The sequence below is a fragment of the Lampetra planeri genome, chromosome 43, assembly GCF_965212315.1.
Source record: "Lampetra planeri chromosome 43, kcLamPlan1.2.h2, whole genome shotgun sequence".
In the NCBI taxonomy this organism is placed as follows: Eukaryota; Metazoa; Chordata; class Hyperoartia; order Petromyzontiformes; family Petromyzontidae; genus Lampetra; species Lampetra planeri.
The window spans coordinates 2,172,072-2,187,227 of record NC_136149.1 but is presented as its reverse complement, the minus strand read 5'-3'; the positions used below and the strand labels follow the sequence as shown (position 1 = coordinate 2,187,227).

At 51.3% G+C, this 15,156-nt stretch overlaps 1 protein-coding gene across 2 annotated transcripts; it reads left to right on the top strand.

Moving 5' to 3' along the window:
• The first annotated feature begins 418 nt into the window (after positions 1 to 418).
• LOC144732578 (vitamin K-dependent protein C-like) lies at positions 419 to 14,340 on the top strand. 2 transcript variants are annotated; one of them, XM_078614023.1, is made up of 10 exons: positions 425 to 755; positions 4,310 to 4,548; positions 6,353 to 6,374; positions 7,774 to 7,887; positions 8,388 to 8,522; positions 9,917 to 10,098; positions 10,643 to 10,766; positions 11,483 to 11,700; positions 12,279 to 12,568; positions 12,746 to 14,340. In XM_078614023.1, the coding sequence occupies exons 1-10, from the start codon at positions 689 to 691 to the stop codon at positions 13,260 to 13,262; spliced, it is 1,908 nt and encodes a 635-aa protein (XP_078470149.1). In that variant the 5' UTR covers positions 425 to 688; the 3' UTR covers positions 13,263 to 14,340. The 2 variants fall into 2 exon arrangements, with proteins under 2 accessions (XP_078470151.1, XP_078470149.1); XM_078614025.1 differs by lacking the exon at positions 7,774 to 7,887 and having other exon boundaries at positions 419 to 755.
• The last annotated feature ends 816 nt before the right edge of the window (positions 14,341 to 15,156 follow it).

Sequence of the window (15,156 nt, the reverse complement as noted above, 5' to 3'; positions counted from 1 at the left end):
TCGACGCATTTGCATTGGTGAGCCGCGTGCGGTACGTTACATAGCGATCGGTGTATGTTGTCTTTTCCTTCCGACAACACGTGAAGTGTCCTTCCTCACAGCGCAGTGCGCTAACCCCTGCGCCACCCCTCCCTGCCATCAGCGTTGACATTTCCCCCACAACTGCGGTTAGCGAGGCCTGAGGCGGGCAGGGGGGGGGACGGAGCGATGCATCTATAGAGATACAGATGCCCCGGGTAGCCTTCACAGACTGTTGGGGCAAGTGCTGATATCGAGCACCAATGAAGGCGGCACGGCACACGAGGGGGTGGGTGGCCAGCCCCACGCCCGGCCGATTGTCTCCCCATTGGCGGTGTTTACGCATTCCAGCAGTCACTCATTTGAGGCTGAGTCGACTTAGGGGAAGCGCAGGACCAGTTAACGTAATCGTCACTGGCGTTGGTGGCCGTGAGCGGGATACGAACTCGGGTCGCCGGGTTCCTAGCGCAGCGCGCAAACGTTTCAGCACCGCTCCCCACGAACAAAAGACAAAGATCCCCCGTGTGGCCTCAACAGACTGTTAAGACAAGTGCATCCATAAACACGCACGCGCACGCAACACGCCACTTTGCCAGCTTCCACCCCACTCCCCACCCACCCACTCGGCCATGAACACGGAGTCCGAACACCGCACAGAGAGATCGCAGCCATGCGGCCCCTACACGCCTGCCTCGTCTGTGTCATCACCGCCCTCCTCCCACACGCCTGTCGCCCAGGTGAGGTGCGTGCGTGTCTGTCCGTGTGTCCGCGTGTCCGTGTGAGGAGTTCACAGATCCTTGAAAAAATGTGGACACAGTCCCCATCGGTGAGCTCCGGCATGCGAGGCTGGGTCATGCCCAGCCACCGCATGCCCAAACAGCTTCTGCTGTTTGACCGGATAAAGGAGGCTGAACGGGCGCGGCACGGGCTAGAGAAGAGATGGAGTGATGTGGTACAGAAGGATGTGGAGCGGAGTGGACTTGCCGATGACTGGTACCAACAGTGTCAACATCGGCCTCTGTGGAGGGGGCTCGTGAAGGACGCTACTGGGGAGTTTTGAGGCAGTCGCCCTTCGGCAACAACGGAGGGCAAAGGAGCGACGCTCACAACAACGAGCAGAGCCTCGGGTGGCTAAAACGCTGAAAATTGGCAAAAGTGGGGAGCACAGTTGCTGCATCTGCCAGCCATCTCAGTCCGTCAACCCATGGCTTTTGGGTTTATTCCGTGACCTGCCAGCGCGTCTTACACACTTCACGTGGCCTCAAAGTGCACCTAGCCTGGCACAAGCGCCGCTGAACGGCGGTTGTCTTTATGAATTCGCGAGTGGTTAGCGCGCTACGCACGCAGCTACCAAGCTACCGGAGTTCGATTCCTGCTCACGGCCAACACCAGTAACGATTATTTGAACCGGTCTTCTGCTGGCCTTAATAGGTGCTCGCTAACAACACTTGCTCCAACAGTCTATGACGGCTATACGGGGGATCTTTGTTTGCGAGCTTGCACATGTCTGTATGTCCCTGAGTGTGTCTGTGGGTATGCCCGTCTGTGCAGTACCGTATCTCTGCAAGTATGCCCGTTAAGTCCGTACATGTCCTATGTCAGTGTCTCTTGTGAGCATATCTGTACGTATGCGTGTGTCTGTCTGCGTCTGTATGTTTTCCCTTCTGTTTCCGCGTCGATCATGAGCGGAGTATGACCATACTTCACCACGCTGGCAGCGGCTTCTAGCTGACCATCAAACTAAGACGGCCACCGCATCGCTCGCTTTCAGATGCACTTCTGCGGCCGTCTGGAACGCTCTTTTGGTATTAGGAAGTCACTTGCAGCTATGCACTTTTCAATCTAGATGTAAAACTAATTTCTTTACAACTACATTTCGTGTTCAGTGTGTTGTCCTTCCCCCCCCCGTACCTCCTATTAGCACGGTTGGCTACGTAAGGTGTAGAAGAAGTTTAGAGTACATTCGCTGGATCCGGCGTGGACAAATGCCACCATCAAGCAGTGGATTGACGAACGGCTTGTTTAAAGTATTTACGTGCGAGGAGCGGTGGTGCAGCGGTTCGGGAACTGCGTGACGAACCCAGCGGTTTTGAGGTCCATTTCTCGCTCACGGCCAACATCGGTTGCTTCTTTACCACTCTTTGTCGTTTCACGTTGTCAGTCTGATCCACGTGGTGTATCGCTGGCAACAATGCGCCGACTGAACTCTCTTCTTCAGACACATCGATTAGCCTGCTAATGTTCAGACTCAAATCCACGCCCAAATCGATACCGGCCGCCGTGGAAAAAAAAAGCTTTTGTAGCTCATCGGATTTTTCCAGTATAAAACTATTTTTGATTCGTGAACATCTGCCCAAGGTATGCAAATACCCCCCCCCCCCCCCCCGCCGTATAGCATTTAACAGACAGTTGTGTCAAGTGCTGTTCGCGAGTAGCAGCGATGAAGGCCGGCGTGGCACACGAGGGGGTGGTAGGTGGCCAGCACCACGCGAACTCACACTCACCTTTGTTTCACATCGCTGTCTCTCCAGCACTCTCTCTCTCTCTCTCTCCTTTGCTCCGTACATTTGGACGTGACTGTCGTTTTGCTAATATTTATTTTGAGGCCAACTTTGCGGCCTTCGTTTTGTTCAGCTATTCAATAATTTACTTACGAAACCCACTTTCATATATTGCTATGTCATTAACAAACTGCGATTGCGCATGCGTCTATTTTGCCCATGACATGTGCTCAACAATTAGAGTATTTTTAAAGAAAACATTGCATCGAGCCGTCTTCGCCATCACCCGCATTTGAATGCATGTCCCTTCTGACATGGGAGGATTAGGGCTCAGCACTGCACTGGCACCACGAAGGGTCCTGGGTGCAAATCTGGGCTCCATCCGCTCGTGTTAAAGTCGGGTTCTCAAGTGTAGCGACTTCATGATCTCAACCTGGTCACCAATGACGTGGGCGCTGTTCTGGCGAGATGTTAACTACCTCGCCTGGTATTCAGGAGGTTGTGGGTTCGATCCTGACCCCAACGTCTGTATATTTGCACGTTCTCCCCATGGTCACGTGGATTTTTCTCCGGGTCCTGCGTTTTTTTCCCCTCCGCGTTTAGCATCAACGTACGTTTAGAGTATTTGGCTGCGATACATTTCCACATGATGAACCACTTCGTTGAGCTATCATTTGTGACCATCTCGCTTCTGAAAAAGAGCTCAGTGGGCCTTACCTGGTCAAATAAAAAGGTTACAGTTGAGTTTAGACTTACATTGAGAACCACGGACTGACAGAGACCCATAGACCTGCATAGACTGGTTTGGGATTAAACCGGGTTCTCAAGGGCAGCCAGTTGATGGTCTCAACCTGGTCACGAATAACCGCACATCCAAAAAAACCCCATCGCGTTAAATTTGCTTTGTGACTTATTCTGGCTGATGGATAACATGTTCCATAACATGTTGGATTCATTGCCACGCGACGAACTCCCTTTGCCGGGGTGGGGGGTGGGGGCACATAAACACGTGATCGGAATGTGGATAACGTTCCCATTGAAGTGACTCCAAAAGTAGTTCTGTGGTGTTGTCCTCCTGGGCTGTTTCCTGGCACAAAGTGACGTGGAAACGAAGTCGATATCAACACAATATTCGCATGAATTGCGGGTGGCAATGCTAAAAACGACATTATTTTCACGTGTTTCGCGTTATTCCAAAGGTTCTGCTCGGCATCATGACACGAGCCATATTCTTCATCAGAAAATGTCACAAGTGGGCAGTGCATAACCCCATGTTAGAGAATGGCACGCAGAATGGGATATCACTGAACTAATTCTGAGATGCTTTCAAGTGACCTCTGATCTACACTTTCTGCGATGCACTTTCCCACGACACCCGTTTATGAAGACGCTGCTCCTTGCATGGCAGTCAACCCGATTTTTTTGTCTGATCTAAAAAAAAAATGCTCAAGTGGAAAAACATTTTTTTTCAATTCATTATTTTTTTGTTTCAGTCGTTGGTGACCAGACCACAACCAGTCCCGTTACCGGGAACCACGTGTCACCTATACCCAGAATTCCAATGCTCTGACCCCTAAACCACGGAGCTATGTACTTCTAGATTGAAAACTCATTTCTCTAGAACCGCTTTTTGTGCTTAAGTTGGTTGTCCTTCCCCGCACCTCGACGGTTGGCTACGTACGGTGCGAAAGAAGTTCAACATACGTACACACAGACACGTACAGCCGGCTCCCACGGAACACCCCTCGTTAATGCGTTGTCGCGGTCGCCCTGATCATGACAAATCGTAGGTGCTGCGGAAGTGGTTTTGAATCGACGAGAGGCAACCAGCTTCTTGAGTGCCAAGACGTCGGCTCAGCAGGGGCAGCAGTGGCAACAGGGGCAGCAGCAGCATCACCGGAACCGGCGTGCCAAACCGATACGCGAGATCCTGGAGGAGATCAGGCCTGGCTCCCTGGAGCGCGAGTGTGTCGAGGAGACGTGCACCATGGAGGAAGTGCACGAGATCACGGGCGACACACGCAAGACGGTGAGGAGGACGCGTGGCTGTGGGTGGGCGAGAGGGGCTGGTCTGGGAGGGTTTCCAAATGGGAACTTTTTTATCGTCATCCTCGCAGCAGCAGTAGCAGCAGCGGATTTTGGCTGGGCCATCGAACAAAGGCGATCACCGCATCGCGCGCTTTCGGATGCGCTTATGCGGCCGTGTGGAACGCTCTGCCTTTCAGTGTTATGAAGCCACTGGTGCTATGCACCTTTAAATCATCTAGATTGAAACCCCATTTCTTTATAACAGTTTTTTTTGTGTTTAGTTGGTTGTCCTTCCCCCACACCTCCGATGAGCATGGTTAGCTATGTACGGTGCGAAAGAAGTTCAGCATACATACCTACATCAATACGGTTATACGGTTTGCATATTTGTTAAAATAAAAAATAATTCAAGCCAATGTTAAATGCTACCAACAGTTTAATTCTGGATCAAATTTGGTAGGGAAAGTATTGTAGATGTAATAATTATGAAGAAAAGGTTGTGATGAGTGGGAAACATGCAAAGGGGTTAGCAACTTGTAGGAAAGCGTTGTAGATGTCATCAGAAAGACGAGCACGCTGCAGGCAAACAAACGTACAGCTGCAAATGCAGGCGGGTGTTTTCCCAATGTTCGGTTTTTATCTCGCTCGCCCCCCCTCTGCTGGCTGGGATGCGAGGTGGGTGGCTGTACTAGGATCACCGCGTTTGTTTGCACACAGAGGAGCACGGGGTTTTAGTTATCTGTAGCAAACATGGTGCACGTCCTTGTGTGTACAGTGCGTGTTTATGCACGTGTACACGTGTGTGTGTCATTGCGTATGCGAAACGTGGACCCCCCCCCCCCTAATGGAGCATCTTCGACGGTTAGAAATATTTAGGCTGGACTGCCTACGATCCATCCTGGGTTTAACCAGGCTGGATTGTGTGAGGAGCTCACAAATCCTTGAAAGATCTGGACAAAGTCCCATTGGTGAGCTCCTCCGGCAGGCAAGGCTGCGTTGGCTGGGTCATGTAGCCCGCATGCCCAGCCACCGCATGCCTAAACAGCTTTTGTTCGGCCGGATTTACAGATTCTGAAGTCGTTTGGTGGGTGGTTGAAGAGCCGGGCAGACGCGAGGTCCCGCACCTCCGATCAGCACCGTAGGCCACGTACGGTGAGAAAGAGGTTCAACGTACGTACGTAAGCTGGTGGACGAACCCAAGCGCCAAGTTGGTGACATTGGGGTAGTGGGCGTCCTGGCAGCAGATGTCCTGAGATGGTTGCGTAGCTGCGCGAAATCATTCTAAACGCTAGGGCATGGAATGGCCTCGCCATTCTGGCAAATTGCCCGATGATGCTGGATGTAATTACCAGCGAAACGTCGTACGACTCAAAAATTGTAAATGTTGTGGATTCACTCTTCAACACACCGGTGGGCTAAAGTAGTGAACTATTTGTCTTTTGTCAACGTGACACATTTTTTTACTGATTGGCCGTGTCGGGTGGTGGAGGGTTACGACACATTTATAAATAACGCGATCTAACCCAAAAACCTTCATTATGAATAATATTGGTCGCGAAAGCCTCCTCCGTGTTAAATAGCCAAGCAAGTTACATTTGGCTTGGTCATTGTGGCCTAATCCAAAACATCTATCATGAATTTGTAATATCAGCTTCGGTAACCCACATGCTACATTAGCAACACATTTAACTGTACTGCCTCTTACAGGCACAACTTCCATACCCTGTTGTTATTAATCTACGAATTTGTTTCCTCAATATGCTCTGCTTCATCACTTTCCTAATCATATGTCTGTTTACTTTCAGATTGAATTTTGGAACAAATCTGGTGAGTTATGGTATTGGCAAAACAAATGTGTGCTATGGGTTCGTAGCTGAAGGAGGTCCTAATGGCCATGGCAGAGCCCTTACTGCCGAGATCCTGCTTTTGAATCCGTGTCGCATCCTCCTGCGATTCAACTGGGTCACAAGGTGTCGAGTGTTGACGGTCTCATCCAGGTCACCAACGACCGCACAACAAAGTCGAAGCGTCGCGTTTCATAGTTCTCTCGCTTCGGCTAATTCCGGCTCTTACGACTAAACAACGTTAGTTTTTGATTTACTCGCAACACTCTCTGACAGGTAAAGTCACGTAGAACGAAAATAATAAAATAATAAAACTAAAACATAATAAAATACAATACAATTCTAAAACATAATAAAATACAATGCAATTTTCACGACGTTTCGGCCATGAATGACGCTGTCTTTCCGACAGCCCTGTTCTTCACCTGAGGACGGCTGCTTGCGTTGTGGCCGAAACGTCGTGAGAATTGTATTTTATTATGTTTAAGTTTTATTATTTTATTATTTCCCTTCTACGTCACTTTACCGAAAGAACCAAGAAGATGAATCCCTGCAGTCACGAAAGCTTTAAATAGAAACTCTCTGACAGGTCACGCAGAAGGTTTGCCCACCCCCCTCCTAGAGGCCTATTGACGAAAACTCATCAAAAGTTAGTTCTGTGACGTCATCTCCTGGGGCCATTCTCCGACACGAGGGCTGCCATGCTGCTTGTTGTCGAAGTCGTTCCACATGAAACTCAAATAGTCTCCGTGCTCGCAGAAGCGCTCAGCAGTGAAAATTCCACATTCCCATGGCGGAGGTGGATGTCCACAACGATCACCCCCTGGTGACTTCGCACAAATTTGCGTCACACTTTCTTCCCCAGAGGAATGATGGGCCGAGTGAATCCCCAAGCAGGAGTTGAACTCCCCAAACCTTCTGTTTGTGAGCCACTCGCTCTACGGCTGAGTCACCTGGCAGGACATTCAATTATTATTGTTGTTGTTGTATTGTAATAGGTCGTAACATTTTGGTCGTATCAAGTACTCTGACCACAATAACACTGGGGGGGAGGCGGGGTGGCAGATAAGGAGAAGTCATGAATCCAGACGGCATTGACAACACCGTAACCGATGCCCAAGTGAGATGTTGTTGACTGTGGCAAGAACACCCAAATCCAAATGGTGAGATGGTAAGAGTGGTCCTTGGGGAATGGGTCAACTATAACAGCAGATGACCCTTGAAGGTTGGTTGGCAGCTCTCCAACAGCAGTGGGCTCGGGCAGCAGAAAGCAGGCAAGAAGCAACGGCGAGTTTGTGGTGGCGGTGGCTTTAACGGCATTGGTCGCAGTGATGACTTTGAAGTCTTCACTTTGACCTCCATCATCCCATTATCTCCCACAGACGGAGATCAGTGCGCATCGAGCCCCTGTCAGAACAATGCCACCTGCCACGATCGGAAGGGCCTATACATCTGCACGTGCGACGAAGGATGGGAGGGCATCAACTGTGAGCTGGGTGAGAATTCGTCTCCGCTGGGAGGAATACAAAAAATTAACGAACGTTCCCATTTGGCCGAGACAGTCCCAGTGGTTTCAGAAAGCCTGTCCCGGTGAGCTGCCCGGAAACTTTTCTACTCTGGCCTCAAGGCAGGTGGTGGTGGTGATTCGACTGTGTCACAGCTGACGGATCTGACAGAAGGAAGGAAGCGACGGTGAGATTTGGTGCATTAATGGCCCTGATGACCTCTCAGTAGAGGTGGTCCGAGATATTTTAAGGAGAGGTGGGGGGGGGGGGGGGGGTGACATGGCGATCCCAGAAACTTTTAAAATAGGCCCTTAGTTAAAACAAACAGATTTGTTTTCTGATCGACATCAATAAAATACAACTTTTCTGGGTCTCAAAGTGGCCACCATCAGCCCCATCGCTCGTCATCTTGGCTCATCAACCGCCTTTCGGAATCTCGAGTTTCGACCTTGCCTGTGACCTCCTGACCCCTGGGCCTTCACCGTCCGCAGGCAGACGCACGTGCGCCGAAGACAACGGGGGTTGCGACCACTTCTGTCTCCCTGCGGAGGACAAGGGCAGCCGCAAGTGCGAGTGCGCCGCCGGCTACACGCTGGCGCCCGACGGCATGGCCTGCAACCAGTCCGGTACGAAGCAGCCTACCGCGGCGGCACCGGCAGTCCGCAATGAGATGTAGCCGCGACATCGTCGTGGCGGTGGTAGGAGCCATGGCCAGCCACGGTTAGGGAGCAAAAGGGGAACTTTTTCCCTGGGCCTCGCACAATAGAGGGCCCACAACTGGCCTCTATCCCTGTTGCATTGTCCTGTACAAGAGGTGATTTCATCACTTCCTCTCAGGCACCTCGACTCCTTTGGCAGCCACTTGGTTGTTAGTCTCATCGTGCAGTGGATATGTTTTCAACTTGCGTTTGTTCTCTACGTCCGTCCCTTAGTGTCATTTCAAGTTTACACCTCGCCATGCATATTACATAAAACATAGACATACGAAGCATGCCTGCGACCACATCGACCGATGGGTTTTGTTTGGGTTGTGCCGCGTATTGATATTCAGTTCCCGAAGCTCCCAGTTTCACCGAAACTTGGGATATATTACCAGACAAGACGCGGGGTACAAACCAGCCAATTGGGATTACACGCAGTAGCAATCATCGCCCCCCTACTGGCAGACCACTTGCAGGCCAGGTGCCGAGTCACTTTGTTCCCACAGGCGCGGCTGCCGCTGGGGGTGCCCTTTCAAATGTGTTGAGTACGAGACGTGACGCAAGTCGCTTATCAAGCGCTCCGAGATGCCCCCGGCGTAAAAGGAGGGCGCTCTTATCAAGAAACAAATCGCGGTTATCGCCAGGGGCAGTTTCTTCATTAGGGCGATTGGGCGACGCACCACCAATGTCATTCAACCACAGAGTCACGCTAGCCGTCACTGTGCCTCTGGATATAGTCCAATCAGCGTCATGCTACGTTCTGTGGAGTACCGCCTCTTTTTGGGCGATTTCCCTCCAGCTGAGAATCGCCCCGAGTGGTCCCATAGACTTACATTCAAAGATGATTTTTTTCGAACGGGGGCGCTGCAATGCATTCTCTGGCTTCCGGGAGGGCTCGCCCTAACGTGCTTACGTCATCATACGTGCTTACGTCATCATACGTAAGCACGTTTCATCCAACAATATAATTTGTCGCCACCTAGTGGAATCTTTAATAAAAGAAACTTGAGTGGTTTGTTTTAATAGTGAGTATAGAAACAAACAAGATGTATTGTAAGAGTCACTTTATTTTTCATTAATATTAAAGAAGTGAAGTTGCCTTTACATGCTTAAGCTGTTCATTTATCCATTGCATGGGTGGACCTTATCCTTATCAATCATCCAGACATTTGCCCCCCCCTGAGAGATTTTGCAGGAGCCGCCACTGGTTATCGCTACAACCTGTAAGAGCCGTGCAGAACAAAGCAGCAGCAACAAAACCTACGCGGGAGCAATCGACGAGTCACGCCACGTGTCTGTCGCCCACTCTGTCCCGCCAGTGGACATCCCGTGCGGGAAGATCCAGGTGCGTTCTCCCTCTCCCGTCATCTCGCCCTCGGAGGAGGCGTCGATGACGGAGCAGGCCAACCACACGACGGTCGCGGAGCCCGAGAGGGGCCCGTTCCTCACTCCGCGCATCACGGGAGGACAGATCTGCACCAAGGGCCACTGCCCCTGGCAGGTGACAGACGTCGCTGGCGAGAGAGAGAGACAACGAGTGGGGGTTGCTGGTTTTTCCTGCCTTGACCTCGGCTCACGATGACAGGGGGCAAAGGGGCGGAGGCTACCTGCGTGGTGGGCGGGGTTTAAGTAGCGTGGGCGGAGCCTATGAGCAGTAGGCAGAGGGAGGGGGGCAATGTCAGAGTGAGGGGGGGGGCACTGGTGGGGGTTGTGCGTGGGGCTAGTGGTTGAGTAGGCGTGGCTACTTTAAAGTGGGTGGGGCTGATGGAGGGGGGGGACCACCAATCAGTGGTGGGCGGGGTTTAAGTAGCGTGGGCGGAGCCTATGAGCAGTAGGCAGGGGAAAGGCAATGTCAGAATGAGGGGGGCCATTGTCAGAGTGAGGGGGGGGGGGCACTAGGGGGGGGGGGGTGTGCGTGGGGCTAGTGGTTGAGTAGGCGTGGACCACCAGTCAGCCAGCAATGCGTCCCTGTTGAACTCGCCGGGAAGAAATCCGGTCGACTTTTTTTGACGACTGTTATTCTCACCCGATTGTTTGTGCTGCAGGTGTTGCTTATCAAAGGCACCAACAAGGCTTACTGTGGGGGCACCCTGATCCACCAGCAATGGGTGCTCACAGCTGCGCATTGCGTCTCCGTTCAAGAAAAGTACCCCACGTTTGTCCGACTGGGTAAGGACAATTATTATTTTACACAGGGCACGGAGGCTTTGCACGCGCGTCAGTACTGTTATATTTATCAAGCCTTTTCTTGGTTCTTTCCCTTCTACGTGACTTTACCGAAAGAACCAATAATATGAATCCCTGCAGTCAAGAAAGCTTTAAATCGAAATTTATTAAGCCTGTTTACCCAGGACAGCCAAATGTATCGTGTTCTTGTATAATTTTTTTGTCGTAACTCTCCGACCTGCCCCGACTGGACATCTGTGAAAACAGAGCTTTGTGGCTCATCGGATTCCTCCTCCACTATAAATATTGTGATTCTCAAATGTTTGCAGCAGGGAGCGATGTTGCTGCTGTGTGTAACCACATTGAGGAATTTGCAGTTAATTTTCCAGCACTGGGATGTTTGTCCAGGAGCAGGTACGATACAAGTCTCGAAGCAGTGCTCATATCCGAATTACAGCCCTGAGCCAGTGGTGAAGAATCCCTCATTCCTATGGCAGGGTCGAGTCCATCTATAGAGGGCAATCACTGTCCACTCCCTCCCCAAAATGTTATCAAACCGTTGGGAGAGATGACTGAGCCGAGTCAACCCCCCGCCAGGATTTTAACTCGCGACCTTCAGATCGCGCGCGGAGAGAGAGAGACCGCTCGCTCAACCACGGGGGGCCCCCCCACCCCCCGTGCATTTTGTTGTTGTTGTTGTTGTTGTTGTGCGACACCAGGCGACCACTACCGCAACAAGCCAGAGCCCGAGGAGCGCACCGTGGCCGTGGCCGAGATAATCGCTCACCCGCACTTCAACCTGCGCACCTTCTACAACGACATCGCCCTGCTGCGGCTGCGACATGCCGCGGGGCTCAGCCCCTACATCGTGCCCGCCTGCCTGCCCGACCCGCGCGCGGCCGAGAGGAGCCTCTTGCTACCCGGAGTCCGCGCGGTGGTACCAGTCCGCGGGGGGGAGAGGGGGGCAGCTTGGGGAACTTCGATCCCGCAGGATGACTTTGTCGCTTGCGGTTCTGTTTGGTGTAGAACTTTGTGTGTTTATGCACCTTTGTAATAGTCACCCTGGAACTATTTAGATGCTTTTGTAACTTGATTTTACTATCGATGTTTGTTTTTGTTATTTAGTCTACCTTTTGAAATTGGAAGTGTTTATCGATTACTCTTTTCCATATCTCCGCAAAAGCGCGGTTATTTTTTCTCTAACTTCTAATTGGTTATTTTCACTCGGATTTATATTTGCATCATTCTTGTACGTGCTCTGATGTTATCGCTTTGTTAGTGTAAATGTTGGTGGTGGTGGTGATTATATTAGTGATGGCAGTGTTGGTAAAGATGACGGTAATGAGGGTTATTTATCAGTGATTGCCAGATAATCTCATTATGAATCATCCGAGACAGACAGACGCGCAGCCTCAGGGCCTGACGCCACGACGTCAGCTTTGTTGGCTCAGCAATTGCGATCACTCTTGACAAGTCCACCACGTCGCATGTCCCTCCACCCCCACTCACTTACAGGTCAGTGGGTGGGGACGAACCCTGGAGCAACCAGGGCTCAGTGGCTCCGGCAGGCAGTCGATTGGCAACGAAGAGCAAGAGGTCTTGGTCGAACCTGCCCTCCCCGAGGTCTCGGGCCACTCGTGCGTGGAAAGCCAAGGAGGACACCAAGTCAACCCCGAAGAAGTCGTTCCGTGTGATCCCCCAGCCGCAGGAAACGACAAAAACAATGCCACTTCAGCTGGTTTCAGCGAAGAGGATTTGGCCAGACCCGATGGTCGTTCTGCAAACCCGAAAATTAGAGGTCAAAGGTAAGCAGAGCTGAGGGTTAATGCGTCACAAGTAATAACGCATTCATGTAATCGGTTGACTGCAATGGGGCACCAGTAAATCCCGTGTGGTTACTTTGTGGGTTTTTGTTGCTTGGTTTTTGCTTGGTCCTCCAAATGAAGCCACCTGTGACCACCGTTCTCCTTCTCCCCAAACAGCAGGCCTCCGGTTAGGGCGCCTCCCATCAAACCGTGGAGTCCCAAACCAGCGTCGCAAAAGCCCAACAAACCCAGCAGCAGCGGTAGCGGCGGCAGCGGCAGCAGCAGCAGCAGCAGCGTCATCGCTGCATCCGTTCTGGGCCAGAGTGACATGTCCCCCGTGCTCCGATTCGCCCGCGTCTCGCTCGTGTCGCACGAGACGTGCATCAACACCTCCCGCTTCGCCGTCACGCGCGACATGCTGTGCGCTGGGCCGGGAGCGCCGGCGGGGTCCAGCGGGGGCGCCCCACAAGCGGACGCTTGCGACGGGGACAGCGGGGGCCCGCTGGTGGCCCCGCTGGTGGCACGGGGACGTGACCGTACGTGGTTCGTGATCGGCCTCGTGAGCTGGGGCGAGGGGTGCGCGTTGCCGGGCAAGTACGGCATTTACACGCGCGTCAGCCGCTACGTGTTGTGGATCGAGAGCAGCATCAGGGCAGCGGAGGCGGGACGCGTCGGTGGCAGTCGAGGAGCGTGACGATGAGAAGGGAAGGAGAGAGTGGACAGGCAGCGGGCTTTGGATGAGAGGTTAGGGGCAGCTTCTGGGTAGGCCGAATTTTAGGAAGATGAGACCCAAAAGCCAAACGGCTCTTCTCTGTGAACTACACACTAATAATGTGACATTTTTCTCCCCACGCGATTTGATGAGTTTGTCACGACTCTGGGTGCTGATTCGATTCGAGGATTTCTTCTGGAGATGGCTTCGAGTGACTCAGAGGTGAGAGCACTGAGCTAGCATCACTGAGATCCTGGGTATGAATCTGGGTTTCTGCTGCCCATGATTAAACCGTGTTCTCAAGTCTACAGACGTTATTATCTCAGTCTGATCACATACAAAAACATATTTAGTCTGCAATTCACTTAGCTAAATTCCACCTTTGAGAATCCAAATGATAGGTTAGACTTCCACGCGACAATCTCATAGCAGTGTGGAAAAGTGCGGCCAGGACTGTGTCAAAAAGATAAGAGCCGTTTGATTTCGGGTTGTATCTTTCTTGATGCGCCAAGGGGTAGGATTAGGGATAGACTTAAAGAGGAAAATTGGTTTTGGGGTCTGGTTGTGTGTGGTTTGGTTACGGATAAAGCACGCTCGCAATTACATTGAGAGACGGGGAGAGGAGCGCATGTGACTGGGATTCACAGCATTCAGCAGGGATCTATCCGAAGGGGTCGATCGAATTTCGAGACATCTTACAGACCGTAAGGAAACTGAGCCTGGGCCAGGCACTGACTGGATGGGATGACGGCCGATGGACAAAGGTGGCGATGGAATAACAGCCAAAGCAGGGAGGGATTCCCGAGAGGATGACCACGGTGGTGGAGATGGGGCGATGAAATCAGTTCTTGCGCAGGAGTGAGATTGGTTGTGGTATTGCAGGGCCTTGAATGTTAAATATATCGTGGCCTTCATCCAGCAGTGGATATACCAGGCTCGTGATGATGATGATGATGGTTTTTGGGAAGACCTGTATGCTGTTGGCTAGTGTGGCTATGATACAACTCATCGAAATGGATTCTGAGTTATGAAATAAAAAGTAAAGTGTATTTACAACCTACATACAGGGCCTTGGAAATTGTGTTCCACATTGGAGACTTCACCCACAACAACACGTGAGTTACACTGTAGATTCTCACACAACACGTGAGTTACACTGTAGATTCTCACAGAACAACACGTGTGTTACACTGTAGATTCTCACACAACAACACGTGAGTTACACTGTAGATTCTCACACAACAACACGTGTGTTACACTGTAGATTCTCACACAACAACACGTGAGTTACACTGTAGATTCTCACACAACAACACGTGTGTTACACTGTAGATTCTCACACAACAACACGTGAGTTACACTGTAGATTCTCACACAACAACACGTGTGTTACACTGTAGATTCTCACACAACAACACGTGTGTTACACTGTAGATTCTCACACAACAACACGTGTGTTACACTGTAGATTCTCACACAACAACACGTGTGTTACACTGTAGATTCTCACACAACAACACGTGTGTTACACTGTAGATTCTCACACAACAACACGTGAGTTACACTGTAGATTCTCACACAACAACACGTGTGTTACACTGTAGATTCTCACACAACAACACGTGTGTTACACTGTAGATTCTCACACAACAACACGTGAGTTACACTGTAGATTCTCACACAACAACACGTGTGTTACATTTGTAAAGGAGAGCCGACACAAGGTTGCAGGGGGTTCGTCTTTTAATCCTTTTCTCCCATCCACACCTGTCCCCAGCCGTCCCAATCTCGTTCCCACCAACGAAACCCTCTTCCCGCCCGTTCTCCCCTTACATCTCCTAGCTTACCCCTCCCCCTTCTCCTGTCACAGTCCCAC

Bases quoted from the DNA above. Each gene is read 5' to 3' on its own strand.
- LOC144732578 (XM_078614023.1), top strand. From the start codon at position 689: ATGCGGCCCCTACACGCCTGCCTCGTCTGTGTCATCACCGCCCTCCTC. The intron at 10,767-11,482 runs GTAAGGACAATT...GTGCGACACCAG, and splicing joins CCCCACGTTTGTCCGACTGG to GCGACCACTACCGCAACAAG. The intron at 12,569-12,745 runs GTAAGCAGAGCT...CTCCCCAAACAG, and splicing joins CCGAAAATTAGAGGTCAAAG to CAGGCCTCCGGTTAGGGCGC.